We start from the raw sequence: 27,168 nt of genomic DNA on the forward strand, positions 1-27,168 counted from the left end.
TCTCTCCCAGCTGTTCTTTTCCCCTTTCCTTGGCCCTTGACCTTACGTTGCATGTTGTCGGCTGAATTTAAGCCACAGTATCTGCTCTCCCCCACTGCTCGGATAAACTCCCAACAGGCCCTGGATACTTAGCAGAACCAGATGCCCTCGTGCTGCCCACTGTGCAGGGCTTCTCAGGGATGCCGTGTCAGCATGAACCCCAGGGCTATGACACAGATGTGACAGCTAGAGAGTGGCCTCAGTTTTGCTCACAGGAGTATGGGTGGCAGGTCAGGAAGAGCGAGGTACAGATGGCAGATGGTGCAGGCCAGCAGGCAGAGCAGGTGCAGCAGGCCCTGGACGAGGCCGGAATTTCCTGTTCTCTCTGCTTAGGACATACTTGTCCCAGATAACTGCAAGAATCCTTCCCTCACGACCTGTTTTAAATAGCACACCTCCCCCTTCCCCCCTCCCCCCTCCCCCCACCCCCCACCTATATCCTTGGCAGCTTTGCTTTTCACCAGAGCAAGTATCGCAATCCAACATAAGTTTCACTTCTTTACTGTCTGTTCCACTCCCCCACTAGAATGTAAACCCTTAAGGACAGGATTTTTGTCATGTTCATTCCTGTAGTCCCACATCTAGGATGATACCGGGCATATACCAAGTCTCAGTACATATTTGGGGGGTTGAAGGATGGGTTGATGCATAGATGGATGGATGGGGAATGCAGTGAATTCAGGCTGGTCAGATAAGATGCTTCAGAGACCACTGAGGCCTCAAAGGATGAGGACGGCAGGACGGCAGGATGCACCGAGCATCCGGGAGTGGAGTGATTAGCAGAGATCCTTACACTGCATGTGGAGATGTTCTCCTACTGCCCTCACTGGAGACCACAGCCCCCCAGGCATGAAGAGTCTGGAGATGATTGGTGTGCCAACATCTGGAAGAGCGTCCCAGGGAAACGGGGTTGGGGATGGGGGAGGACTTGTCAGGGTTGCTGGAGGCAACAAATACTCTTTAGTCCATGTTCCTCCCCTTTGGGGATAAAGAGCAAGAGACTGCTTCATGGGTGCTTGCTTTTGCCAGCGAAGCAGGTTTTGTATCTAGTTAAGTGACCCAAGACCTCCTAGCCTGAATTAGGAAACCCATCCTAGAAAATGGCACGTACCTACGTGTCCCAAAGCTCTGGGGCTGTCCACCCTGGTTCGCACTCCCCTACCTGTCTACTCCTCCAGCTCTGCCAGGGCTCCTTGGGAGCAAAAAATAAAATCAAGTCCTCTTCTTTTCTCTGTCTCACTTCACTGCTTTGCCTCTCTTTTTCCCCCTTCTCAACCTCCTATTTTGTACCTATTCTTTAAAATATATATATATATATATATTTTTTTTCCCCCCTAACTTCAGACATTCAGCAGCTGTTACTGCAGGACCCAGGGGTAGAAAATGGTCTCAAATGCTGCTGCTCTGGAAACACAGAGCATTGAGTGGTGTCAGAGCACCAGCTGGCCAGCAGCCAGAACCACAAGGAAGAGAGAGGGCCCAGTGCTGGCTGTATCCAAGGTCAGAAACCCAGATTGCCTGGGAATTCTTCCCTAAGACCCAGTTTTATTGACGAATAAGTTTGCATACAGTAAAATTCACTCTTTTTAGTGTACAATTCTGTGAGTTTTAACAACTGCATATAGTTATATCACCATCACCCCTGCCCCTGTGAATTTAACTTCTCCCTCCTTCCCCAGCTCCTGGCAACCACTGATCTGTTTTCTGTCCTACAGTTTGTGTTGGCAACTAATTCAAAATTTTCTAAAAATAGTGTGCAGGTCAAATAAAATATCTGGGAAGTTAAACTCAGCCCACCTGCCTTCAGTTTGCTCTTCTGGTTTAGGCTATTACAGAAGACAGAGAGCTTTAACTGTGGCCCCTGCCAACGTCCCTGGCTCACCTGCTGGAAACAGGCAGATGAGAACAAGGGAACCAGTGTAAGGGGAGAGCTGAGCATCACCCTGAGATTTGTCAGGCATGAGAGGCAAATATGGGCTCTGCTTTTCAGAGAGAAACAGGAGATTTTAAAACGTGAAGAGCACACAGGCATAAAAAAGAATGAAATAATGCCATCTGCAGCTACATGGATGGACCTAAAGATTATCATACTAAGTGAAGTAAGCCAGACAGAAAGACAAATACCATATATCACTTATATATGGAATCTAAAATATGACACAAATGAACTTATCTATGCAACAGAAACAGACTCACAGACATAGAGAACAGACTTGTGGTTGCCAAGGGGGAGGGGGGGAGGGGAGGGATGGAGTGGGAGTTTGGGATTAGCAGATGCGAACTATTATACAGAGAATGGATAGACAACAAGGTCCTACTGTACAGCACAGGGAACTATACTCAATATCCTGTGATAAACCATACTGGAAAAGAATATGAAAAAGGATATATATATACGTCTGTATAACTGAGTCACTTTGCTGGACAGCAGGAACTAACACAACACTGTAAATCAACTGTACTTCAATTAAAAAAAAAAAAAACAAAACGGTGAAGAGCACAGGCTGTGCGTCCTGGTTTCTTCACCTCAGAGCTCTCCGAACTTGGTCCAGCGGCACCTCTCAGCTCCCTGTCTGCAAAATGGGCATCTAATAGCACCAGCTCTTTGGGTGGTGGTAAGGTGAGTGAACACGTGGGAAGAGCTCAGAGCCACCCCTGTGCCTGACTCAGGAGCGCTCCACGCCAGCCGTTATCATCTGCTGAGGCCCCCCAGACTCATGGGATGCCTTCCATCCCCTCACTGAGCTTACACTTAGTCTTCTCTGTGCAAATAAGAATAACAGGGCTTCAAAAAAAAAAAAAAAGAATAACAGGGCTTCCCTGGCAGTCCAGTGGTTAAGACTCCGTGCTTCCAATGCAGGGGACGTGGGTTCGATCCCTGGATGGGGAAGTTCTGCATGCCACGCAGCGCAGCCAAAAAAAAAGAGTGATAACATAATGGCAACCAACTCAAACTGAGGAATTAAGTGCTGGATTACATAAAATGTTCTCTGGGCTTCCCTGGTGGCGCAGTGGTTAAGAATCCACCTGCCAATGCAGGCGACACGGGTTCAAGCCCTGGTCCAGGAAGATCCCACATGCTGCGGACCAGCTAAGCCCGTGTGCCACAGCTACTGGGCCTGCGCTCTAGAGGCCACGAGCCACAACTACTGAAGCCCACGCGCCTAGAGCCCGTGCTCTGCAACAAGAGAAGCCACCGCAGTGAGAAGCCCACGCACTGTAACGAAGAGTAGCCCCGGCTCGCCGCAACTAGAGAAAGCCCGCACACAGCAACAAAGACCCAATGCAGCCAAAGATAAGTAAATTAAAATAAATTTATTAAAAAAATATTCTCTGAAGGGAGGTAATCCATAATGACCTCAAGCCCAATGAGTTAAACTTGCCTTAACTTTCTGCTGCCCTCTCACAATGGCCCCTTTGGGGGAAAACACTCCACTCTTTAGATATTAAATAAGCACGTACCCTATAAGCAGGATGGAAGAGCTGGAAGAAAATCAATACTTATTGATAATCTACAATGTGCCAGGCTCCATGCTTCCCAGTCATTTACTAAACATTCATTCAGTATCTATTAATTATCTAGCACAGTGCTAAGTGCTGGGGAATCAAGAATTTGGAAAGGATCCAAGTCCTCATGGCGTTTACAGGTCCTTACGGACGGAGCTCACAGACATGGGAAGAGGGGGGATCTACAGGTGTGCGGGCAGAGGGTCTACGGGAAAGCTCTGTTCCTTCCTCTCAGTTTCTCTGTGAATCTAAAACAGCTCTTAACACAGTCTTTTAAAAAAGGTGTGTGTGGGGAATGGGTAACAGTCTTATTGATACTGTGATGAATGTCTGTCGGGGGGCCCAAAGGTATTGAATTCTAACTAAAGAGTAGGGGGATGGGGTGACCAAAGGGAAGCCTTTCAGGGGGTAACGCCATGAGCTGCCCTGAACGTGGAGAGCACCTCGGGAGCACGCTGAGCTGGGCAAGACGAGAAGGGTGGCTGGGGGGAGTCGCGAGGGCCCAGACACTGGCTGAGAAGTCGGGGCTTGGTCCTGGGGGCTCTTGATGTATTGTTACCTGATTCAAGCCTTATAACCACCCTGAGAGGATTACACAAAGAAAAAGAAAAAGAAAACATACTGCTATTTTATAGATGAGGAAGTTCAGATTGAAGTGAGGGGCTCCCAACCATAAAGTAAGTGGTGGCAGTGGGATGGGAAGTCTGTCTGCACTTGACCTCTGTGCTTTCTGCCCTCCAGTCCACAGTTTCCCCACACGTCCCAGGTCGAAGGCCGCTGGCGATGCCCAGTACTCACCTCCTCGGGGCCGGGCCACTCCAGCTCCAGGTCCCCTCCTCAACTCCCGGCCTCTGCTTCCCGGGAACCTGCGGAGGAATCTTCCCACGCCCACCCGGCTGACCTCTGACCTCTGCCTCTCTCTCCAGCCTTGACTTCCCTCCGCGCCCTACAAACATTCCACAGCTGAGCACCCCTCAGATTTCCGCCCCCACCCCTGCCCGCTCCATGCTGTACCTGGAGCACCTGGCCCGCAGCCCCCCTCCCACCTGGCTGACTCCTTCCTCATCTGACTTCCCCCCAGAAGCACCCCCCTCCTCCTCCTGTGTCCTCAGGTGCTCCCTCCCCTGTACTTTGGAACCTCCTCATCTGCCCTACAGCTCCCCAGAGGGGGTCACATGGTTCGTTTTCCCCTGTAACTGTAGAGCTACACAGTGGACACTCAGCAAAGGATTGTTGAGTGAATGAGTGGGGTCCTCCCTCCCCGGCCCTGGGCCTTCCTGTCCAGCACTCTGCACGGCCTGGGCCGCATCTCTTCCCTCCCGGCCTGTGGTGCCCTCCGGTCTCCACCCTTGTGGGCTCTGCCCTCATCCAAAAGCAAAGCCAGACACAGAGGACTTCCAGAACCAGAGGGAATTCCCAGACGTCTCTGCCTACCTTCCTGCTCAGAGGGACCGTGAGAGTTAACAAGGAGCTCAGCCTGGAAAGGCTGAGGAAGAGAACCTTGGCCCAGGAGGAGGTCACCAGCACCCCACACCCATCCCAGAGTCAGTGGCAGGCTCTGACATCAGCAGCAGCCTGTGCCCCGATCCTGCAGTCTCCCCATACCACCTCCTCCCCCTCACGACGGCCATAATTCTCCCCAGGACAGCAATGGCAGGGCCTTGAACGTGATCTGCCGGCCTGTCCCATGGTAACCCCTCCCCTCCCCGACCGAGAGGCACGTGTGCACGAGGGCGCACGTGGGCCAGGACGGAGGAGAAGCCTGGGGCGGCTGGCCTGCTGCCTTCCCCCTGGGCCCCCCCGACCTCTTTCCACGCCGCTGGCTCAGGCTGGAGACAAACAAGAGGCCAAGGCTCTCCCTCTGGTGCCAGCTTCCCTGTGACTCTGAGAGGGATGGAAACAAAGCCCACAGGCAGCGTTCCTAAGTCAGAGTCAGCTCCCCAGCTGCTCCCTGTAGAGAAGGAACAGGAACCTGCCCTGAGCCACCGCCGCCGGGAGCTGAGTGCTGGGAGGGCAGGGGAACCAGCCCCAGAGAACAGACAGCAAACACACGCACACCATGACACAAATCAGGACCGAGACAACCCCTCTAGGGAGACCCACAGTAAGGGACAAGCCAGTTCCAGAAGGCTGGGTGGTTAAGGCCTCACAGCTCATGCGGGCGGCAGGCACGGGGGCCCTGGAGGGCGGGCCGGGCCGCCAGGCAGCCACTGCTCGGAGCGGAGCCCGGACAGGCGTTTCTCCGGGTCGCTGGTCGCATCCCACTGTGCCAGCATGGCCTGAAGGGGGCATGTGGGATTCACCTGCTCCCTCTGGACCCCAGGCACTGGGCTCCAGGCAGGTCCTGTCCGTTTAGTCCTTTCTAGAGTGAGGGGGACAGCAAGAGCTGGTGGGGGGCCTTCCCTCCATCTCCATGCAGTGGTGACAGGACACGGAACTCTCTCACCTGGGGGGCAGGCCCAGGACCAGGGCCAAATTCAATGTGATTCTCTCGACCCCCAACCTTCTTGCCAGGTGAATCTGGCTCAGAAGCAACCTCAAGGTCAACCTTAAGAGGAAAAGATGTCATTGGAGACCAACGTGCAGCCTGGAATGAGATCCCCTCACTGGGCCTGGACAGGAGCGTGGGGACTGCAGAGGAGAGGCTGGGCCTCTCGCGAGTCCCCGTTCAGACCACAGGGCCCCCCAAAGTGGAAACACTGGGCTGGGCACCCCAATACCCTGTCTTTTGAACCTTTCAGCTCATGCCAGGCCCTACGGCACAGCCTGGCCAGCCTAGGTCACTCAGGAAAGCGTAAAGAAGGGCGTGGGGCATGGCCAGGCCCGGGCCCCCTCTCTTTGTGTCTCCGGCCCGTTCTCCCCTCTGCTCTGTGAGCTGACAGGACTCAGCCCTGAGGCGTGATCCTTGCTCCAGAACTAACCCCTGAGACGGGAACTGACCCTAAACAGGGCTTTGGTAAAGGCTGTTGATAGAAATGGATGCATCAATAATTGAGCAGCTGAACACACGAAGTGTCGGGGGGCTGCAGGAGGAGCCGTGAAAAGACGGACTGAAGGTTGTCGTCCCAGACCTGCCGCCGACCAGCTGTGTGACCTTGAACAGCTCATTTCCACCGTCAGTTGAAACGCACAACGTGAGAGCTATGACTTTTCAGTTTCGTTTGGAGACTTAGCGAGGACTGTAGCCCAGGAGCCAGCCTCACAGCTCTGAGGAACTGCTCGGAAGCATGTGTGAGTTAGGTGAAGAGGGTACGCGCAACCAAGCACATGTCTCAGGAGAAGGCTGCTGCTAGTCACGAGGAACAGGTATCTCCTTTAATGATTTTAGTGCTTTTTTAAGTAAGGGAAGATGCAAGAGTCCGGGTTCACAAAAGTTTTCTCCTGAAAATCTCTAACTATCTGAGGGCCAGTTCTGCCAGTTTTCCCAGAGCACAGAGTGCCTCATCCTGATCTTCGCCCTGAAGTCCTTTTAGGGGTAACTATAGGTCAGCGACTGCAGGGGCTGTAGAACTGGATGGTGGGCAACATTCCTCAGTTGGCAGTACCCTCCCCTTGGTCGTAGTTTTGACCAAGGTTTAGGATGCATCTCATGACCAGTTTGTCCCATGGCGCTAGGAAGGCTCATTCTTAGGTCTGGTGAAGATTTCGCTGACATAGGCCACTCAATGTGCTGTTACTGAACTAGGCCCATAACAGTCTTACTCGCCTGTTATAGTTTCCCTCTTACTGGAAACTACAGGAATCGTTTCCCTCTTACTGCTTCTTCCCATATCTAGGGTTACACTATTACAATCATTGATCTTATGTAGAACTATTTATTTGCTTAATCAAGTCGCCTAGTTGTCATTATGTTCATTGGAGGGTCCTTCTATATAGGTTGGAGAAAGTCCTTTAAATGATATATTTTCTAGTATATGTAATCTTGTTACAGGTCATGGGGCATCTGATCTTCATCCAAGGATTACTGTGATAAGCTCCAGAAACACACTTACAATGTCCTTTTTTTTTTTTTTTTTTTCTGCGGTACACGGGCCTCTCACTGTTGTGGCCTCTCCCGTTGCGGAGCACAGGCTCCGGACGCGCAGGCCCAGCGGCCATAGCTCACGGGCCCAGCCGCTCCGCGGCATGCGGGATCCTCCCGGACCAGGGCACGAACCCGTGTCCCCTGCATTGGCAGGCGGACTCTCAACCACTGCGCCACCAGGGAAGCCCACAATGTCCTTTTAATAATTCAATTAAACTTCACAATAATGTAACAAGGAGCCAACAAAAGAAGTGAGTACAAACTTGGAAGACAACTGACAACATTAGAACTTAATATCCATTAGAACTTTTTTTTTCTCTAAAACCACCTTCATTTCTACCAAATATAGCCCAATTAAGGCTAATTTGTTTGCAAAATAAACTTGGCCTGATTATTTACATAAGTGTAATTGATTATATAGGCTCTTTTAAATTGTTTTTCCTGGAACTTTTCATAAGGAATTACAGATTGAACTTTTAAAAGGCCTCTCAAGTTGAGCCAGGAAAGCCATGCCAAGGGCTTGCCATTAGATTCCGCCACAATAACTATAGATTTGGGTGAATTCCTCTCTTCTCAAGGTCTCCAAAATACCTTGACATTCTTGCACCTGCCAGGAGTTGACCTTCCTTATTCACCTGATAAGGCTACTGGGAACCTGAAAGTCTCCACTTTCTGGAGAGATCAAGTAGAAAGAAAAGATAAATGTTTCAGTTCTGCTTACAAAGGTCGAATTTACCAAGCTGCTGTAAGTCATAATTAGCTTAAGGTTTCCTTATATCTAGAAAACAAAGATTAAAAGCCAGTAATATTTCTGACAAAAAGTCATAAAAATTATAACCGTATTCATCAGTTATCAGTCATATATAACTAATCTTTTTTTAAAAATAAATTTATTTATTTATTTATTTTTGGCTGCGTTGGGTCTTCGTTGCTGCGCGCGGGCTTTCTCTCGTTGTGGCGAGTGGGGGCTACTCTTCGTTGTGGTGCGCAGGCTTCTCGTTGCGGTGGCTTCTCTTGTTGCGGAGCACGGGCTCTAGGCATGTGGGCTTCAGTAGTTGTGACACGCAGGCTCAGTAGTTGTGGCACATGGGCTTAGTTGCTCCACGGCATGTGGGATCTTCCCGGACCAGGGCTCAAACCCGTGTCCCCTGAATTGGCAGGCAGATTCTTAACCACTGCGCCACCAGGGAAGCCCTGTAACTAATCCTTGATCTTGATCCTTTAACAGTTTTATTAAGCCATCAGGGTTTCCACTAGAATTCTTTAATTTCTTACCCAGTTCAGTGGTTAGGTCCCAATTAAGTACTTATAAGATAAGTTCTGTATGTATTTTACATCAATCTAGCTGGGGTGTTAGTCAGAGGTTGGCTTTCTGACACCCCTTAGTTGGTCTAATTGAGGAAAGACATTTGGCCAGCCTCACACCTAGTCACTCAGTCCAGACCATTCAGTGTCTTTCTGGAGGCAGAACTGGGGGGGGGCACTCCCCCAGTATCTTTCAACTGGGCGTCAGGTACCTGTTATACACCACCAAATAAAACTCTGGATTATCAACCAATAACTGGGAGATCTGAGAACCAGGAGAAACTCACCCAAATTCGTCTGGACTCGCTGAGGAGGTGGACGGGAATAAAAGGCCCTGGCTGCTACCAAGGTTCTGAATCCTCACAGTGTTCAGACGGAGGAAAGAAGTTAGCTCTGTGCTCCTTCACGGTCAGCAAAACTGTTGACTGAAAAAAAACGTACAAGAGAGCTGTGAGTTTCAGTTCTATTGGGGGACTTACTGAGGACTATAGCCTGGGAAACAGCCTCTCAGATAGCTCTGAGGAACTGCTCTAAAGAGGGAGAGGTACGGGGGACGCTGGCTTACGTGTGATTTAGGGGAACGGTACCTGCACTCAAGCACACATTTTGGTAGAAGGTTGCTCCTGGTCACAAGCAACGGATTTCTCCGTTCATGACTTTAGTGCTTTTCTAAGTATGAGAAGATGTAAGAAACCAGATTCATAAAAAATTTCTAAAACATTATAATATTGATAACTGTCTAAGGGCTCACTTTGCCTGTTTTCCCAGGGCACAGTGTGCCTCATCCTGATCGTCTTCCTGAATTCCTTTCAGGGTGTCCTGTAGGTCAGCAACCGCAGGGGCGATGACTTGATTCTTGTAGAACCGGGTGGGAGCACCGTTCCTCCCGAGACTTCAGGCCCCTCATCCTGGGGCTGGGTGGCCTCTGCCAGCTCTGCCTGTACCCTATCAGAAGCCCTGGGTGCTCTCCCAGGGCAGAGCTTCTCAAAGCCTAGTGTACAGTTCACAGAATACCTTCATGGCAATCACCTGGGAAATTATTTTTTAAATACAGGTTTCAGAGCCTCAATTCTAGACTCGTTAAATCTGGAATTTCTGAGCATGAGGGTTACAAAGCTGCATTTTAAACAGCTTGCTGCTTGAGAACCCCTGTCACATGTGCATACTTTTTTTTCTAAATTGCCTTGACCTCTGCTGCTCCTTTTTTTCTCTCCCCTCCATCCAGCCCGGTCAGGCACCGGCCCTCCCAAGCCCTTTCCCCACCCCCGCCCGCACTCCCCGCAAATGGCCAAAGGCTCCTTGTGAGGCAATCCCTCTATCCTTGGTGCCTTCCTTTACACGATGAGTGATGGCTTTTTTATCTCCTGATGACGAAACACAGCCTTCAGCTGGAGGCATTTAAGGCGCAGGATGCAGGGTCCGGCCGCGGCTGCAGGACCCAGAGGCCAACCCTGACGGCCCAGGAGGAGCGGAGCCAAGAGCAGCACCACCAGCCTCCACGCCTGCCCCCACCGCCAGGGAACCATGCTCCTTGCCACGTTGAAGCTGTGTGCCGGGAGCTCCTACAGACACGTGCGCAACATGAAGGGTGAGCTCCTGGGGCCCCCCTGTCCGGCCGACCAAGAGCCCGCAGGCAATGTCTCGTGGGGAAAGTATGGGCTTGGGGGGGCAGAGGACAGGCCACTCAGGTCCCAGGGGTGTCGCTCACTGGGGGAGCCTTGCAAGCCTTCTCCCTCCCGTACCTCAGTGTCCCCCGTGCTGAAGAACAGAGTCGGATACGTAGGTTCCTGGGTGCCTTGCAGACTCTCATCCCCAGCCTCCCCTCCAGGGCTCCGAGCTGTCTTGGCTTCTTCCTGACTCTGCCTTTCTCTAGGATGGGTACCAAGGGTGCCAGGGAAGTCCGAGCCGCAGTGGCAGGGGCAGGAGTCAGCCTGGACTCCAGGAAGCTGTGTTGACAAGCCTGAGGCAGGGAAGGCGGGAGACGGGGGGCGAAGGACAAGAAAGGGGAGTAAGACAGCCGAGGAGCACATAGAGAGGGAAGGTGGGTGAGGTGGGGAGTCTCGCTGTCATCGGTTAGGAGAACGAAACCAGGGCCACTGGAGTCAGTCCCCTGCTGTCGCTGAAGGGACCACAGACAAACCTAAGCAAGTCCTTTCTAATTACAATGGGTTCAAGTGGCCACTGTTTAGATGGAAGCCGCACTTGGAAGACCTGTACCTGGCGTGGGGCTGTTCTCTCTAGATCAGCGGGAACCCCCGGGCACATGGAGCAGTTACTCACGCAGAGGCCACACAGACCTCAGGGGACGGGTGTCTGTAATTCCCCTTCTGTAGCAGGATAGGTTGTTCAAAGCTTCTCTCCCTTTCAAGAAGGAAACTTCGGCAAGCTTGAGTGGGGCCCCTGCCTCCAGGCCCGGCCAGCCCAGGAGGCAGGCAGGTTTCTGGGCCCTGGAGGTATTCCTGATCAAGCCACTTTCTGCCCCAGGCCAGCTTCCTCCTCTGTGACAAGACGAAGGGGTAGAACATTCTCTAAGGGGCTTATCTGCTCCTAAGTGACAGTTTCTCTCCCTTCCCTGCAGGGCTGAGGCACCAGGCTGTGCTGGCCATCGGCCAGGAGCTGAACCGGAGGGCCCCGGGGGCCCCGACCCCAGCTGCCTGGATTAACCAGGTTCGGCGTCGCGGCTCTCTGCTCGGTAAGTGCTGAGGCTTCTGGGGCTTCTACCAGCGGCGGGGGGCTCCGGGGAGGGGGGCAAACGATGTGCATGTGGCTCTGATCCCTCCCCCCGCATCCCCCAGGCGTCCTCACTCACTTTGATGGGAATGGTGTTGTTCATGGCTAGACCCCCTCCCTGTCCCCTGTGTCTAACTTAACCTGCAGGCTGGACCATATGGCTTTGGTCTGGGCTCTTCAAAGATGAAAGGGGTGAAAGCTCGTGGGAGGCTAGGAAGCTGAGTCTCTCCGTGGCTTTGTGTCCAGGTTCTCAGCTGGAAGACACTCTCTACAGTGACCGAGAACTGGCCTATATCCAGCAGGGAGAGGAGGCCATGCAGAGGGCCCTGGGCGTCCTCAGTGACCAGGAGGGCTGGAAGAAGGAGAGCCAGCAGGTAAGGGCGGGTGCGGAGGAACCCACAGCTCCTTGCTCTTCGCGGGCCGTGCTCAAGGCCAGCTGGGCTCTCTGTTCCTCTCAGAAGTCCGGCCTTGTGCAACAGGCACTGGGCAGCAAGCAGTTTTGAGAATTCTCCTTTCCCAAGAATATATCCCCAGATACCCCTCTCCCCCCAACAAAGATGTCCTGGAGACTCACGTTTGAGAAATGTTGTTCCTGTATCCCTAGCTCCCCTCCAAATGCACCGTACACCCATTCAGACCATGCACACCGGGGACTCCAGGGGCAGGAGAGGCCTCATCCCCCGGGGTCAGAAGTTCCAGGGCTGAAGCACAGTGTCTGTGCTGTTAGCACGCCTATGGCTGACCTCGCAGGGGTGACCTGGGCTCACGCGCAACAGGGCTGGACTGGGATACGGGTGGCCCAAGGCCCTCTGGGGCGTTCTGCTCCTGGGCACCGCCCCTTCACTGGGAGCTGGGAGCAAGGCGTGCGTTAGAGGCCAACGGCTCTACCGAGACTTTGGCGGCTTTATCTTCACCAGAAGCTCACGTGCTGCCCATTGGCCAAAGTTCAGGTGAGATGTTTCCAAGTTCTCAGAGTGAACAGACTACAAGTTTGCGAGTTGGGAAATCTGGGATCTAGGCCCAGCAATGCTCTTTGCTAAGGGTCCTGGGGCATCTCACTGACCTTCTCTGGCCCTACATTCCTCTGGTGTAAAATGAGGGATTGGACTTTTTAAAAAACCTGTATGTGAAATTAGCTGGCTGTAAACCACCTTCCCTGCTCCCAGGTGCGTCTCTCTCAGGATCTTTGAGCTTCTGAAGTCAAGTAAGGGCCTTCTCCGGTGGCCCTTACCCACACACATCAACATTTACACGCAAGAAAAAAGGGCCCAGGGAACAGGCAGGTTACCTCCCCAGTCTTCAGCAGGTGTACAAGGCAGGCGGCAGGAAAGATGACCTCTTCCACCTTAATCAGAGATGGTTCCAGGCTTACTCAGGCTTAGCCTAGAGTTCCCCTGGCTGTTCCCCTCCTGCCTTGCCTGGCACTGTCTACGTGTCCTAGGCCGGGAATACTTTTTTCTAACCTTTCCCTTGGGGATCCTCTCTTCCCTGCCGATAGGCGAATGGGGACGAAGTGTTGAGTAAAGTGATCCCAGACGTGGGCAAGGTGTTCCGGCTGGAGGTGGTAGTGGACCAGCCCATGGAGAGGCTTTACGAAGAGCTCGTGGAGCACATGGAGGCCATGGGCGAGTGGAACCCGAATGTCAAGGAGATCAAGGTGGGGAGGCCCAGGCGGAAGGATGGCCACAGCAGTCGGGAGGGGGCTGTGAGCTGCGGTGTGCCTCGGCCCCCCACCTGGCTGAGTAGTGACTCTGGTTCTCTGTGGCCTGGCAGGTCCTGCAGAAGATTGGAAAAGACACAGTCATCACTCACGAGTTGGCCGCAGAGGCGGCAGGAAACCTTGTGGGGCCCCGAGACTTCGTGAGTGTGCGCTGTACCAAGCGCCGGGGCTCCATGTGTGTGCTGGCTGGCATGGCCACACACTACGGGGAGATGCCCGAGCAGAAGGGCGTCATCAGGTAACACGGGCAGCAGCCTCAAAAGCTCTCTTTTTTAACACAGGCTGGGGCCATGCACCTGCCAAGTGTGTGATGCATCCCCAGCTCTAAGAAACCAATCCTTGGTTCCTACCCTCAGCTTCCTTTCAGAGGAAGTCTCATTTTCCATCGCAGGGTGGGGGAGACAAGACTGGCCACACTTACATAACCAGTTTGTCCTGACCCTCCCAGCAAGTTTAAGAACCTTAGTAATTTTCTAAAACAAGAAGTAGGGCTGATGGGACAAAGTGAGAGAGTGGCATGGACATATATACACTACCAAATGTAAAATATAAAGCTAGTGGGAAGCAGCCGCATAGCACAGGGAGATCAGCTCGGTGCTTTGTGACCACCTAGAAGGGTGGGATACGGAGTGGGGGAGGGAGACGCAAGAGGGAGGGGATATGGGGATATAAATATACATATAGCTGATTCACTTTGTGATACAGCAGAAACTAACACAACAATGTAAGGCAATTATACTCCAATAAAGATGTTTAAAAAAAAAAAAAAGAAGTAGGGCTGAGGTTTAGCTGGTATGCTCAGGTCCCACTGTAATGTTGATTAAAACAGAACCCGTACCACTTAGAACAGTTGCTACCCGAGTTTCCCAGGGGCCCAAGGCACCACCCTGGACCCTTCCTTGACCTCCCCGTCATCCAGCGACTAAAAGGCACCACAGGAGGCCTCCAGGCTTCAGCTCCAGCTCCAATCAGCATTTGTTCTGATGAGCTGGTAACCGTGCCAACTGTTAAATGTCACCCTTGGCAAAGGACACTTCTCTGATGAGATTTGGGAAGACTAGTCAGCGTTCGAGAACTTGGCTTTGTCCCCCTGACCTGACATGTCTTCACCCGGCAGAGCTGAGCACGGCCCCACCTGCATGGTGCTCCATCCCCTGGCTGGAAGCCCCTCAAAGACCAAACTCACCTGGCTGCTCAACATTGACCTCAAGGTAAGGGGCGGGGGAGGGGTGCTCGGGACAGGCGGTGGTGAGCAAAGTAGGCTCTTACTGCTCCCACATCATCCCGCACACAACTGCAAAGAGCCTCCATTTTGAGGGAACTGGACCGCTGCAGAGGGGACACTGGAGTGATGGCCTAACTGCTATTCCATCATCTCAGAAGCCTGCACTGGCTCCCTCTTACTTCTCGTATCAAATTTCAATGCTGTAGTTATTATTAGAAAGAAGGAAACTTAGGCCTAAGAAGGTATGGTAGCTAGCTCAGGGTCACACCGCTGGGCAGACAGGGCTGAAATCTGCCTGGACAGCAAAGCCAGCGCTTCTGACACGGTCACGACAGCAGGGCAGTAAAGCAGTCCTCCGGCCCCTGACCCTGATCAACTGAACGGGGGCACGTACCAACGGAGCTAGGAGGCCAAGCCTAGGCAACCCACCAGGTGTGTGATCGGGCACGGCAGTGTCTAGAGTGGAACGTCACCCACAAGATGGCCAAACTCTTCTAACTTCAACTCTAGGGATGGCTGCCAAAGACTATCATCAACCAGGTCCTCTCGCAGACCCAGGTGGAGTTTGCCAACCACCTGCGCAAGCGCCTGGAGTCCCGCCCCGCTCTTGAAGCCAGGTGTTGAAGACCAGCCTGCTGCTGCCAACGGCTCCCAGCTGAGCGCGCCTGCAGGCTCACGAGGAGGTCTCTGCTGGAAGCCTACAAGTCTGTTAAAGATCTTCATCCAGGGACAGTGGGATGGGATGGTGGTGCGTGTCCAGTATGATACTAGAACTCAGATGGGTAACATTTTAGTACCAAGAAAGTGGGGACAAGGCTCTTTTAACTTCATTCACTGATGAGCTGTAAAATGAAGCACAGGGGTCCCAAAGTATTTGTATAACTTTTTTTTCTGGGTCCTTACTTGTCTACCTAGAAACATCTTTAAAATGCTACCAGTTAACGAACGCAGGGTGCAGAGGCTGCAAAATACAAGGATTAGGACCGCATGCTTGATGAGCTCAAGAGCTCCATTCCCTGTGGGCAATGTGTGCAGACAGAGCAGGTCTTACACAGGGCCTCCTGAAACCCTCTTCTCCTCCACCAAGGTGGTAGAGAACTGCGCCAAAGGACAAGCAGCTCCCACAGCGGACACCGTCCGGAACTCTAGTTCAAGTTAATGAAAAAATACAAAACTAATGATCAGACTGATTCCCCTACTTCTTCCATGAGCAACAGTCAGAATAAAGAATCGTTAACTAACACAAAAACTTTAGTCTGTACCTGTTTTAAAATTCTACTCTTAAAATCCATGCTAGTAAATTGCAACTTCCTACTAAAGGAGTCATGGATGAAGACTGTAATTAGTTAAACTAAGTCCCCGACCTCACTCAAAGGAAAAAAGCCAGGGGACTTAGGTCATTCAATTATGTACGACCTGTTACCAGAATCTTTCATAAAAATTTAATTTACACAATAAGCACAAGACTAAATCAGTTCTTAAAAGAACTCTATAGCTGGTAGCTGATTAACGGGCATTGGAAGATGAAGATTATGACTGAAGATTTTTATTTACCTAATTAAAAGGATAGAACCAAAGGCGAGTGACAGAATGGTATTACTAAGATAAAATCAAACAAAAGCAAATTTTATTACTTTCCCATTAGTGACTGTTTAGACCTAAAAAGGGAGCTGAATCTTTAGGTTGGAGTCTATTACATTTCCTCTTAGCTTGACTCGGGGCTGCCAATTTCTCTGCTTTAACAGGTCAATGTTTGACTATTTTGGAGGAGATGGCTGGAAGAAGGGGTGATAGGGTGACAGCAAAATCCCTTTCCAAGATTCAGAGAATTGGTGCTTAAAAAATGCAAGTTGAGATGGGGTTATTTGGCTAAAATGTATAAGCAGGATGAAAACCTAACCATTATCACTTGAAGCTTTTCCATTCCAGTGCTAACAGCATTGATGACTTACACCATTTGGAATTAGAGTTCTAGCTTATTTATTAAACAAATGAGCAGTCGCAGGAATGCTGTTATAATTTATTGAGGTATTGAGAATTTGCAACTGATAGAGATATTTATTAATATTTATTCTGATTGTTTCTTAGTAGTCTATTTTTGGCATAGATGAAATTATGTTTATCCAGCCAGGAGCTTCAGAGTGAGATGGGATAATTGTAGAAGTGTTTCTAGAACAGAATTATCATCCACTCCCAGCTAAGAGAAAGGGTTACTTGTTGAAAGATGCGTAGAGCAACATATGCTCCGGTTTCAAGAGAACAGGCTGACAGTAAAGAAATGGGCTTTCAACACACACCACGGTTTTGAGTTTGATTATAATTTGCCTTTTTCAAACTATGCAACTGTGTCTTTGAGGTATGTGGGGAGGTATTTTCTCACTTGTTTAATTTTACACTGGAATAAAATGAATTGTCAGTGATCATCTGCTTACAGAAACCATTTTATATAGGACTATAAGAAGAGTGGGTATTCTCTGAGCCCTTCAAATGAATCTAATCAAAACACACACAAAGAATATGCAGTATAAACAAGCAAAAATCATTATTTCTGTAACCTCCGATTTATGAAAGCGAAATGCACAAAACCCTAATTTGATCGTTTAAATGGAGAGTGGGTGCGTAACTTACATGTGTGGTAATTCATGCTACAAAGAATTCATCTCCAGCTTCCTCTAGATAACACCATCCTCGTTTACTTAGAGTTCTTCAAACCCTGATGATCCAGAAGCTTTATAACCAAGTCTGCTCCATAAGACCACGAATGAATAGACCTCAGCCTGATTCTGTTGGGTTTCCTGTTAAGAGAGGTGGAATGACCGAAACAAAGACCCTGGGTCTGGATGATTCATTAGGAGACAAATACATTAGTCAAAGCTTCTGTGTTAAGATACCAACAGTCACTTGAAATTTGGGAAATTAAACAGGCATAATATATGGGGATCCTTGGCAACATATTACCGGACTCTTGGTGAACCACTCTATGAACCTAGGTAGGAAGTTACACGCAGGGAACTCTGGAGCAATCCTGGGAGGACTGCATTGCAACTGATTAAAAGGGGGACAGGGAAGCACTTAGGGACCCCCGGGGAAGGCTCATTCTTACATTCCAGTTTTTAGTCTTCTGAAAACTGTCCTTTAATCATCAGGTATTACAAAGGAAGATAAGCAAGGCAGGAAGATAACCTGCAGAGATCAACACACAAGTTCAACGGGAAGAGCTGGAGGGAGACCATTTACCCTTTTAAGTTCCTGTTCACCTTTTTAAAAAATATATATTTATTTAGGACTTCCCTGGTGGCGCAGTGGTTAAGAATCCGCCAGCCAATGCAGGGGACACGGGTTCAAGCCCTGGTCCAGGAAGATCCCACATGCCACGGAGCAACTAAGCCCGTGTGCCACAACTACTGAGTCTGCACTCTAGAGCCCGCGAGCCACAACTACTGAAGCCCACGCACCTAGAGCCTGTGCTCCGAAACAAGAGAAGCCACCGCAATGAGAAGCCCATGCACTGCAACGAAGAGTAGCCCCCGCTCACTGCAACTAGAGAAAGTCCATGTGCAGCAACGAAGAACCCAATGCAGCCAAAAATAAATAAATAAATTTATTTATTTTAAAATATTTATTTATTTGGCTGTGCCAGGTCTTAGCTGTGGCACGCGGGATCTTTAGTTGCGGCATGTGGGATCTAGTTCCCTGACTAGGGATCGAACCTGGGCCTCCTGCATTGGAAGCGCGGAGCCTTAGCCACTGGACCCCCAGGGAAGTGCCCCCTGTTCACCTTCTTGAGAGTCGGGTTTCACAGGATAAGAGGGGGTGGTCAAATTGGCTGGAGGGAACAAAGCAACGGGGGAGGGTGGAGATAGAAACCTGTCTCTCCTCCAAGGCTGGCTCCCCTTCCTCAGAGTGCCTTACTGTTCCGACACTGTCGCCACATGGACCCCAACCTGAAAGGGAAGCAAAGTGCCACACACACTCGAAGACAAGTTTTATTTGGGAAGAGTTTCTAATTGTTAAAGCTGCAAGTTCCCTTCACAAGTATAGTTCTACAGACCTAGTAGTTTCAGAGATCCCAGTGTTCAAAGGTACACCTCAAAATTAAGAACAAAAACACACCCACGGCGAAAGGGAAGAGCTGTTAGACTGGTTTGGAATGTACAGCCATGGATTTCAGCTGTTCTCAGAAACAGGCCCACCACTTCCTTGGGAACCAGGCGGGATGGAGGCAATGCCCGCAGAAGGACATGTCTTGAAACATGTTAGCTACTTGGGCAAGGTTATCCATTCCTTAGAAAACACAGTAAGCAGCAGGTCTCAGCTGGTGGGGTACATGGCACAGGCCCAGTTCACGGGGCGCTTATGGGATCCCAGGGTCGGCAGCTGTTGGGAATGGCACACGAAGTAAAAGCCGTGATAGAAGGGACAGTGCTGAAGGGCAAGGAGTCTCTCTCAGACCCACCTGGCCTCTAATTTGCTACAGCAGAGGCCGTGTTCTGCAGTATCTTCAGGAAAACATTTGCCACAGTGAAAAAACAAAAACAAAATCCGCTCATATTATTCCCCAGGAAGTCCGTGTCTGCAAAGGAAAAGGGACTTGGTCAGGGTTCCCACGGGGGACTCCGCCTCCCATCCACTTCTGTTTCCACGTGATACAAGACGTCAGCCAGAGTGTGTTCCACCACGGCGCCCCAGCCCATGTCACTCATCTGCGGGAGGAACAAGGAACAGAGAGGTGAGGTGAGACGGGAGCAACTGCAGCAGGAAGGCTGAGGATGCACGCAGACATGTTCAACGTTACTCACAGGGCGGTACATGAGATCCTTCGGAGGATACTTGAAGCATGGTCCAAAGTTAATGGAGACCTGGGATAAATTCAATCCAAGCAGACATGGAGAAACAAAAGAAGAAAGCAGTGAAAACCTTAACGTGACACGGGAAATTTCTCGCTTTAAATGTAGCTGTGATATTCACGGCATAACTGAAACAGATGATATACATTAATACTGCTAGAAGTGGTCAATACCCTATAATAGCCATCAAGAATTAGGTGAATAAAATAAACTTGTGCTGATTTCTGTTTATAACCTAAAGATTTCCTTATATTACTTCAATGGGGGCTACTGACAGAGGAAGAGGACATGGAAACTTCCAGGCATTGCCTTTTCAAATAATTTGGTTTTTTTAAGCTGGTAGGCTCTAATGATAGTCCCTTCATGCTGGATCATATTTTTTTAAAAATCACTATAAGCAACTGTTACTAATGATGGTAGGTTATCACGACACATAACACCAAATTGATTTATGCGTGTAAATACTTTATATCCTTTACACTGAACAACAGTGACCACACAGTACATCCAAAGGAAAGGTATGGGGCTTTACAATAACTGCATGATCTTTACCTGTCCAAGCAAATACTTCGTGGAGGACCCACATGTTTTTGGAACAAGCAGTAACAGTAGGAATATGTTCCCATCCCACTCCTCGGCCTTTCAGATTTCTTTCGAGAATCCCATCAATGGCTCTTTCACCACAACCGTCCACCTATCTCCCTCAAGTTGTGTTCACAGGATGAACAGACGATACGTACCGTGCAGCTCTTGTACAGCGAGATGGCCGGAAAGTAAACCCCCTCAAAAATATCTTTGTAAGCCACACCTTGATTGACACCATTTTTATAAAAAATTATCTGAAATAAAAACCATGGTTTTACTTCAGAATTTTAAAAAAGAACAAACTAAAAAAGAACTCCGTTGGAGAACCCTTCATTAGCAGTAGGGTGGCAGCACTTGAAGAAATCCTGAGAATAGCATGTAGCTTGTGTAATAGCAATAGCTGACATTTATATAATACCTTAGATTTTTCAGAGCCTGCCTACATGCACTATTCCAGCTGGTCCTCAGGGGGTTTTTTTTGGTTTTTTTTTGAGGTGCAATGGTGCCTTTTTTTTTTTTCTTGGTCCTCAGGTTTATTTGCTTTCTGAATTCCTATGCTACTTATACCGAACAGTTCCACTTTCTGTTTTTCATTACATTATATCTATAAAAGGTAACTGGTTGTCCACTGACCCCTTGGAACTACACCCTTTTGAGCTCATTTACCTGTCCCCTTCCCTTGCCTCAGGTCCTCACTTCTGCATTTCTACTTTGAAAATCTCGCAGGACTTCTGTCAAAGTCTCTGAATCCTCACTTCTTTGCCCTTTCTCTCTCAAAACTATCCTGAATATTCTCGTAACCACTACGGATGGACTTCAGCTTTTTGTGAAGTCACTTTCTCTACCTCTTCTTCCCAGCAAGAGCTATCTTCTGCCTGGCTGTATTATCTCTTTAGTTCAATTAACTGTTTCCCTTTACTACTTTTTCCCTAAAAACAATCGGAATCCTAGTTTATTTCTCCTACATTTGCTTCTATTATTGATGCAGGTGGCTTCACAGCATTTTTATGGAAAAATGTTTCCAGCTCAGAACTTTCTTCCATCCCTTCCCCTTCTATTTTGGGCCCCTGTGGTTGGTCCAGATGCACCAGCCCTTCTTTGATTGTGCTAAGACCTTGGGCAAACATGTTCCCAAAAACCCTAGAGAAGGGAGGCAGGGAAAGTTCTAGAAGGCACTGAACGAGCCATCACAGCTCCTGCTGCCCCCCGGGTCACACAGCGAGGCCCTGAATCTCCTATTCCAGTTTCCTCCTTCCGTACGTGCTACCTCCTCTGACAAAGGATAAGTATCTCTGACTTGCTTCCTCAACTGCCCTCAGACTTTCTTATTTGGCCACTGTTTTATACCCCCTTTTCTCTAAGAATCCAGGTCACCCCTCTCACAGCAGCAGCAGGTAGCCCAGAAAGAACAAAACACGCCAGGCAGGAGAGTGCGCTGGCCCTGCTGCTGCCGTGTTAGCAGAAATCCCTTCATCCCCACTGTGGGCCTCAATTCCCTCACTTTCATAATAAGGGGGTTGGACCCAATGTTCAAATTCTTCTAATTCTGACATTTTGATGACCATGACTCACCTCGCTATGGGGAGTCTGCTTTAGGCTCTTCTCTGCTTTATCCACAAAGTCTTTTTCTTCAAAATACAAATAACTCTTGAACTTTATCAAAGCCTTGAAAACCAAGAGAGAAGAAAAAAAAAAAAGGAAAAATGAAGCATCAGCTACATCATCATGGGGGGAAAAAAAAAGCCAGATTCACAAAAATAGCACTGAGTCCTTGTGTTCTGAACAGAAATTTAAAATCTTTGCAGAGTCAGCTTTGTTAGATTTTGAACAACTGTGTGTGTCTTTAGAATTACCAGATGGCACATGCTTGTTAAATATTTTTACAAAAGGCCCTTACTAAGATTTGGGGGGGTCACTTCCTTCCCTCCTACTTCCCTACCTGTTTCTCCCACAGGTGGTCTCTGGGTCACTCCTTTCTTACTGGTTCCCAAGACTCTGTTTAACTATTCACTCCCAGGTAATCATATGACATTAATTTTCTTTTTTTAACTTTTTTTGTGGCCACACCACGTGGCTCGTGGGATCTTAGTTCCCTGACCAGGGACTGAACCTGCACCCTCAGCAGTGAAAGCGTGGAGTCCTAGCCACTGGACCGCCAGGGATTTCTCTGACATTCATTTTCTTAAATTTGAATTTTTTCACACATACATACACTGAGCGTGGTGAAAAAAATTCAAGAGGTATACAAGAACACAAAATGAAGACTATCTCTCCCACCATGTCCCTCCACACTCAGTTTTCTGTTGCCAAAAGCAATCACTGTTCCAGTGTCCGGGTATCCTTCTAGAAAGTCTTGGCATATATTAGTATCTTTAAAATTAAAAGGCATACAAATGGTAGCATACTATCCATTCTGATTTGCATCCTGACGTTTTCATTCAACAATATACACCTGAGGTCATTTTATATCTGTATATATGTAGCTTCTGAACAGATCCACAGTATTCCATTTTATGGACATATTAGTAATTGCTTATTCAAATTAAAAACAAATTTTTGGGGCTACCCTGGTGGCACAGCGGTTGAGAGTCTGCCTGCCGATGCAGGGGATATGGGTTCATGCCCTGGTCTGGGAAGATCCCACATGCCGCGGAGCGGCTGGGCCCGTGAGCCATGGCTGCTGAGCCTGCGCATCCGGAGCCTGTGCTCTGCAACGGGAGAGGCCACAACAGTGAGAGGCCCACATACTGCAAAAACAAACAAACAAACAAAAAAAACCAAATTTTTATAATGGAAATGAAACAGTAAATAATTTTAAGGATTCCAACAGTATCCTCGCGGTAACTGTAGACCTCCGTGCACTGTAGAACCAAGCACTCATAGGACTGACGAGAGTCAGCAGTGTGATGCCACCAATACAATGTGCTCTGACTGTTTATTATCAGAACAACCTTAGAGGAGACACCACCCGACTTAAGCACTTACTCTAAAGCTACCATAATCAGGACAGTGTGGCACTGGCAGAAGTAAAGGTCAACAAATAGATCAGCGGAACAGAGAGCCCAGGAATCGATCTCCACAGTCACTGGACTGTCACAAAAGGAACCAAAGAAATGAGGAAAGGAGTTTTCAAAAAATGGGGCTAGAATAAGTGGGTATCAACCCAGGAAAAAAACCTAAACTTGGGGGCTTCCCTGGTGGTGCAATGGTTAAGAATCCGCCTGCCAATGCAGGGAACACGGGTTCGAGCTCTGGTCCGGGAAGAACCCACATGCCGCAGAGCAACTAAGCCCGTGCACCACAACTACTGAGCCTGTGCTCTAGAGCCCGTGAGCCATAACTACTGAGCCTGCGTGCCACACCTACTGAAGCCCGCACACCTACGGCCCGTGCTCTGCAACAACAGAAGCCACCACTATAAGAAGCCCACGCACTGCAACGAAGAGTAGCTCCCGCTCGCCGCAACTAGAGAAAGCCCACGTGCAGCAACGAAGACCCAATGCAGCCAAAAATAAACAAATAAATTTATAAAAAAAAGAAACAGGCTTCTCTGGTGGCGCAGTAGTTGAGAGTCCACCTGCCGATGCAGGGGACACGGGTTCATGCCCCCGTCTGGGAAGATCCCACATGCCGCGGAGCGGCTGGGCCCGTGAGCCGTGGCCGTTGAGCCTGTGCGTCCGGAGCCTGTGCCCCGCAATGGGAGAGGCCACAACAGTGAGAGGCCCGCGTACCGCAAAAAAAAAAACCAAAAAAACCTAACCTTGACCTCTACTCCACATCATTCACAAAAATGAATTCAAGGTGGATCAGAAACCAAGATTAAGAGATAAAACCATGTTTTCAAAGAAAACATGGAAGAATACCTTCATGACTTCCTCAGAGCAGGCAAAGATTTATTAACTCATAGAAAGCAATATAATTGTAAAGAAAAATCGGAGATGGACTCATAAAAATTAAGAACTTCAGTTCATCAGAAGACACCATTAAGAAAATGAATAGAAAAGTCAGAGCAGGAGAAAAATATATTTAAAAAGCTATTTCCAACAAAAGACTGTAATCCAGAATATATGAAGAACTCCTACAACTCATTAAGATGACGAACAACCCAATTTTTTTAAAAAGTCAAAATATTTGAACAGAAACTTCACAAAAGAAGACAGATGAATGGCCAGTAAACACATGAAAAAATGTTCAATATTAGTCACCAAAGAAATGCTAATTTAAACCAAACGAGATACTACTACACACCCACCAAAGTGGCTAGAATTGTTTGATAACAACAAATGCTAGCAAGGATGTAGTGCAACTAAAGTACTCACACACTGTTAGTGGGAATGGAGAGTCTGACAACCTCTTATAAAACTAAATGTATAATGATCCAGTCATTCTATTTCTAGGCAATGACTAAAGAGAAATAAAAACATGTTGACAAAAAAGGTCTGTACAAGAATATGCATAGGGGCTTCCCTGGTGGTGCAGTGGTTGGGAGTCTGCCTGCCAATGCGGGAGACGTGGGTTCGAGCCCTGGTCTGGGAGGATCCCACGTGCTGTGGAGCAGCTGGGCCCGTGGGCCACAACTGCTGAGCCTGCGCGTCTGGAGCCTGTGCTCCGCAGCGGGAGGGGCTGCCATAGTGAGAGGCCGGCGCACCCAGTGAGGAGTAGCCCCTGCTCGCCGCAGCTGGAGAGGGCCCTCGCACGGAGGCGAGGACCCTACACAGCCAAAAATAAATTAAAAAAAAAAAAAAAAAAAAAAAGACTATGCATAGCAACTTTATGTATAATAAACCCGAACTTGAAATGGCCCCAGTGTCCATTAATAGGAATATAGGTAAGCACTGTGGTATCGCACAATGGAAACTACCCTGCAGTAAAAAGGAACAAACCACAGATTCCTGTTAACAGCGTGGAAGAATCTCAGAAGCATTATGACAAACAATAAAAGCCAGACACAAAAGATCACACACTGCATGGTTCCATTTACATGAGTTCAAGAACAAGCAAAACTAATGGAAGAGAATTGTGATGCGGGGAAAACTTCACAACAGTGTTACCTCAGTGCGGGTAGGAGCTGGCACTGACTAGGATGGAGTATGAGGGCACTTCCTGAGGCGTAAGATTCAACGTGTCCACAGGGGTTTGGCTCAACCTCAAAACTCAGTGAACGTACACTTAAAATTTGTACATTTCATTTATTTTGTACATTTTATATCAAAAGAAAAAACTAAACAAAAGTTAATCTCTAGCTAATGATATGCACCCTTAAGTACTTGGCAGCGGTTAAAAAAACATGGATGAATGGGTGGGTGGGTGGGTGGGTGTGCGGGTGGAGGAATGAATGCATAACATGTTAATGGCAGAATCTAGGTGATGGGTATTCGGACACTGACTTTTTAATTCTTTCAATTTTGTTATGTCTTAAAATTTTCAAAATGGGGGCTTCCCTGGTGGCGCAGTGGTTGAGAGTCCGCCTTCCGATGCAGGGGACATGGGTTCGTGCCCCGGTCCGGGAGGATCCCACATGCCGCGGAGCGGCTGGGCCCGTGAGCCATGGCCGCTGAGCCTGTGCGTCCGGAGCCTGTGCTCCGCAACAGGAGAGGTCACAGCAGTGAGAGGCCCACGTACCGCAAAAAAAAAAAAAAAAAAAAATTTTCAAAATGACATGTTGAGAAAGATGTAAATGGATAAGCATCATTAAGAGAACACACAGTTGAAGGCATCAGCTGCCACGGGTCTTCAAACCCAGGAATCTCTCGGGAGGGCAGACTCACCTTATCTTTATAGGTATCGGGCAGTGACTTGGCTGTCTCTGTGTCTTCAGGAAGACTGATATAAAATCCCAGGACATCTCCCTGTCCATAGCCAGAAGAGTAGTGTTTGCCAATGGACTGGTGGAATTTGGTCCCCTTTTTGCTCCGCCAAGAATAGCTAAATTTATCATAACCTAAGGGTGCTTGAAGGTTACCTGTCCCAATAAAAAGATATACAGGAAGTCAGAACTGCAAGTCAACTCTGGTTTGCTAAAGGAAAATATTCTACTCCTTTTTTATTTTTACTTTTTTGCCAGTTTTGTAAAATGGCTAACAAACTATTTCTCACAAGCAATGAGTTATAAAAATATTCCTAGGAACTGCAAACCACCTAAACCCTCAGGAATTGAATTTTATGACCACAATAAAATAAGCCTACAAGTCGTGAAGCTTTGCCAGATGGTCTAGACCTCCACCTGTTGCCACGTCCGTATCATAGCCCCAGCTTACCTAATGGCTGGGACCAGCCCAGTCTGGCAGCGGTGTCTGGCGGCATCTCATCCACTGTGATTTCAAAGTACCAGGCACCTTTCCGAACCCCATGAGAAGCCCGAACCATAGAGTAGCCCTTCTCTCCGACCACAGTCAGCCGGTCATCGGAGATCTTTAACTGGGGAGCTGCAGTGATGGAGATTAAAACAAAGGCCTGCAACTTATTTGAAATACTTGGAGACAACTGCCACAAACTCTTCTTACCCTCCAGTAAAACGAAATAAAAAATCCGAAATATCAAGTCAGGAATTTGAAATATTAGTTCAGGAGTTTAAAAGTCTCCAGATATAGATGAAGGAGGAGAAAGAAAGAAAAAGGAAGAAAGCTGTCAAGTAATCAGTTTTTATTAAATGTGATTATTTAAGATGGCAGGTTAAAACTAATTATACTTGTCTATTCCCTAATATATAACAAACCAATTGTAATGTGTTTGGATCCTGATGTGAATAAACCACCCTTTAGAAGACTTTTTATTTGAAACAATTTCAAACTTTCAAAAATAGTGGAGTCCTCACATGTCCTTCACTCGGCTTGCCAAGTGTTAACACCATCTGTGACCATCACACAAGGATCAAAACCAGAAAATTGACATTGACACAATACTGTTACACTAATCTATAGGTCACCTCCGAGTTAAGCCAATTATCCAAATAACATCCTTTTTTCGTTCCAGGATCTAATCCAAGATCCCCCATTTCATCTAGTTGTCGTGTCTCCTCAGGTCTTTCATGACCCTGACATTCTGAAGGGTACTGGTCACTTGGTTTGTAGAAATGTCTCTCAAACAGGTCTGTCCGATGCTTCCTCCTGTCTGGGTCCAGGTCATGCCTCTGCCAGGACACCACTGCAGTACTTCCGGGCCTCTCAGTACGTCAGGTCAGGAAGCA

General features: G+C 48.7%; 2 protein-coding genes across 6 annotated transcripts in view; one reads left to right on the top strand and one right to left on the bottom strand.

Moving 5' to 3' along the window:
* The first annotated feature begins 10,210 nt into the window (after positions 1 to 10,210).
* On the top strand, positions 10,211 to 18,429 carry STAR (steroidogenic acute regulatory protein). Of its 2 annotated transcripts, none has more exons than XM_082608883.1 (7): positions 10,211 to 10,463; positions 11,454 to 11,567; positions 11,852 to 11,979; positions 13,104 to 13,262; positions 13,379 to 13,563; positions 14,443 to 14,536; positions 17,697 to 18,429. In XM_082608883.1, exons 1-7 carry the CDS (start codon positions 10,400 to 10,402, stop codon positions 17,730 to 17,732), a joined length of 780 nt encoding a protein of 259 aa, XP_082465009.1. In that variant the 5' UTR covers positions 10,211 to 10,399; the 3' UTR covers positions 17,733 to 18,429. The 2 variants fall into 2 exon arrangements, with proteins under 2 accessions (XP_082465009.1, XP_082465008.1); XM_082608882.1 differs by lacking the exon at positions 17,697 to 18,429 and adding an exon at positions 15,061 to 15,392.
* A 93-nt stretch (positions 18,430 to 18,522) lies between these two features.
* ASH2L (ASH2 like, histone lysine methyltransferase complex subunit) overlaps positions 18,523 to 27,168 on the bottom strand; it is a 28,907-nt gene continuing 20,261 nt past the window's right edge. For 3 of the 4 annotated variants that reach the window (XM_082608878.1, XM_082608879.1, XM_082608881.1), the window contains exons 11-16: positions 26,240 to 26,407; positions 25,751 to 25,944; positions 21,555 to 21,647; positions 20,138 to 20,236; positions 19,350 to 19,409; positions 18,523 to 19,253 (exon numbers count right to left, since the gene is read on the bottom strand). In XM_082608878.1, coding sequence (XP_082465004.1) covers positions 19,146 to 19,253; positions 19,350 to 19,409; positions 20,138 to 20,236; positions 21,555 to 21,647; positions 25,751 to 25,944; positions 26,240 to 26,407 — 722 coding nt within the window. In that variant the 3' untranslated portion in view covers positions 18,523 to 19,145. The remainder of the gene's footprint in view (positions 19,254 to 19,349; positions 19,410 to 20,137; positions 20,237 to 21,554; positions 21,648 to 25,750; positions 25,945 to 26,239; positions 26,408 to 27,168) is intronic. The other variant, XM_082608880.1, reaches the window with a different exon arrangement.

This window comes from Mesoplodon mirus (genome assembly GCF_964341445.2).
Source record: "Mesoplodon mirus genome assembly, chromosome: 20".
Taxonomy (NCBI): Eukaryota; Metazoa; Chordata; class Mammalia; order Artiodactyla; family Ziphiidae; genus Mesoplodon; species Mesoplodon mirus.

Bases quoted from the DNA above. Each gene is read 5' to 3' on its own strand.
- STAR (XM_082608882.1), top strand. From the start codon at position 10,400: ATGCTCCTTGCCACGTTGAAGCTGTGTGCCGGGAGCTCCTACAGACAC. The intron at 10,464-11,453 runs GTGAGCTCCTGG...CCTTCCCTGCAG, and splicing joins ACACGTGCGCAACATGAAGG to GGCTGAGGCACCAGGCTGTG. The intron at 11,568-11,851 runs GTAAGTGCTGAG...CTTTGTGTCCAG, and splicing joins GCGTCGCGGCTCTCTGCTCG to GTTCTCAGCTGGAAGACACT.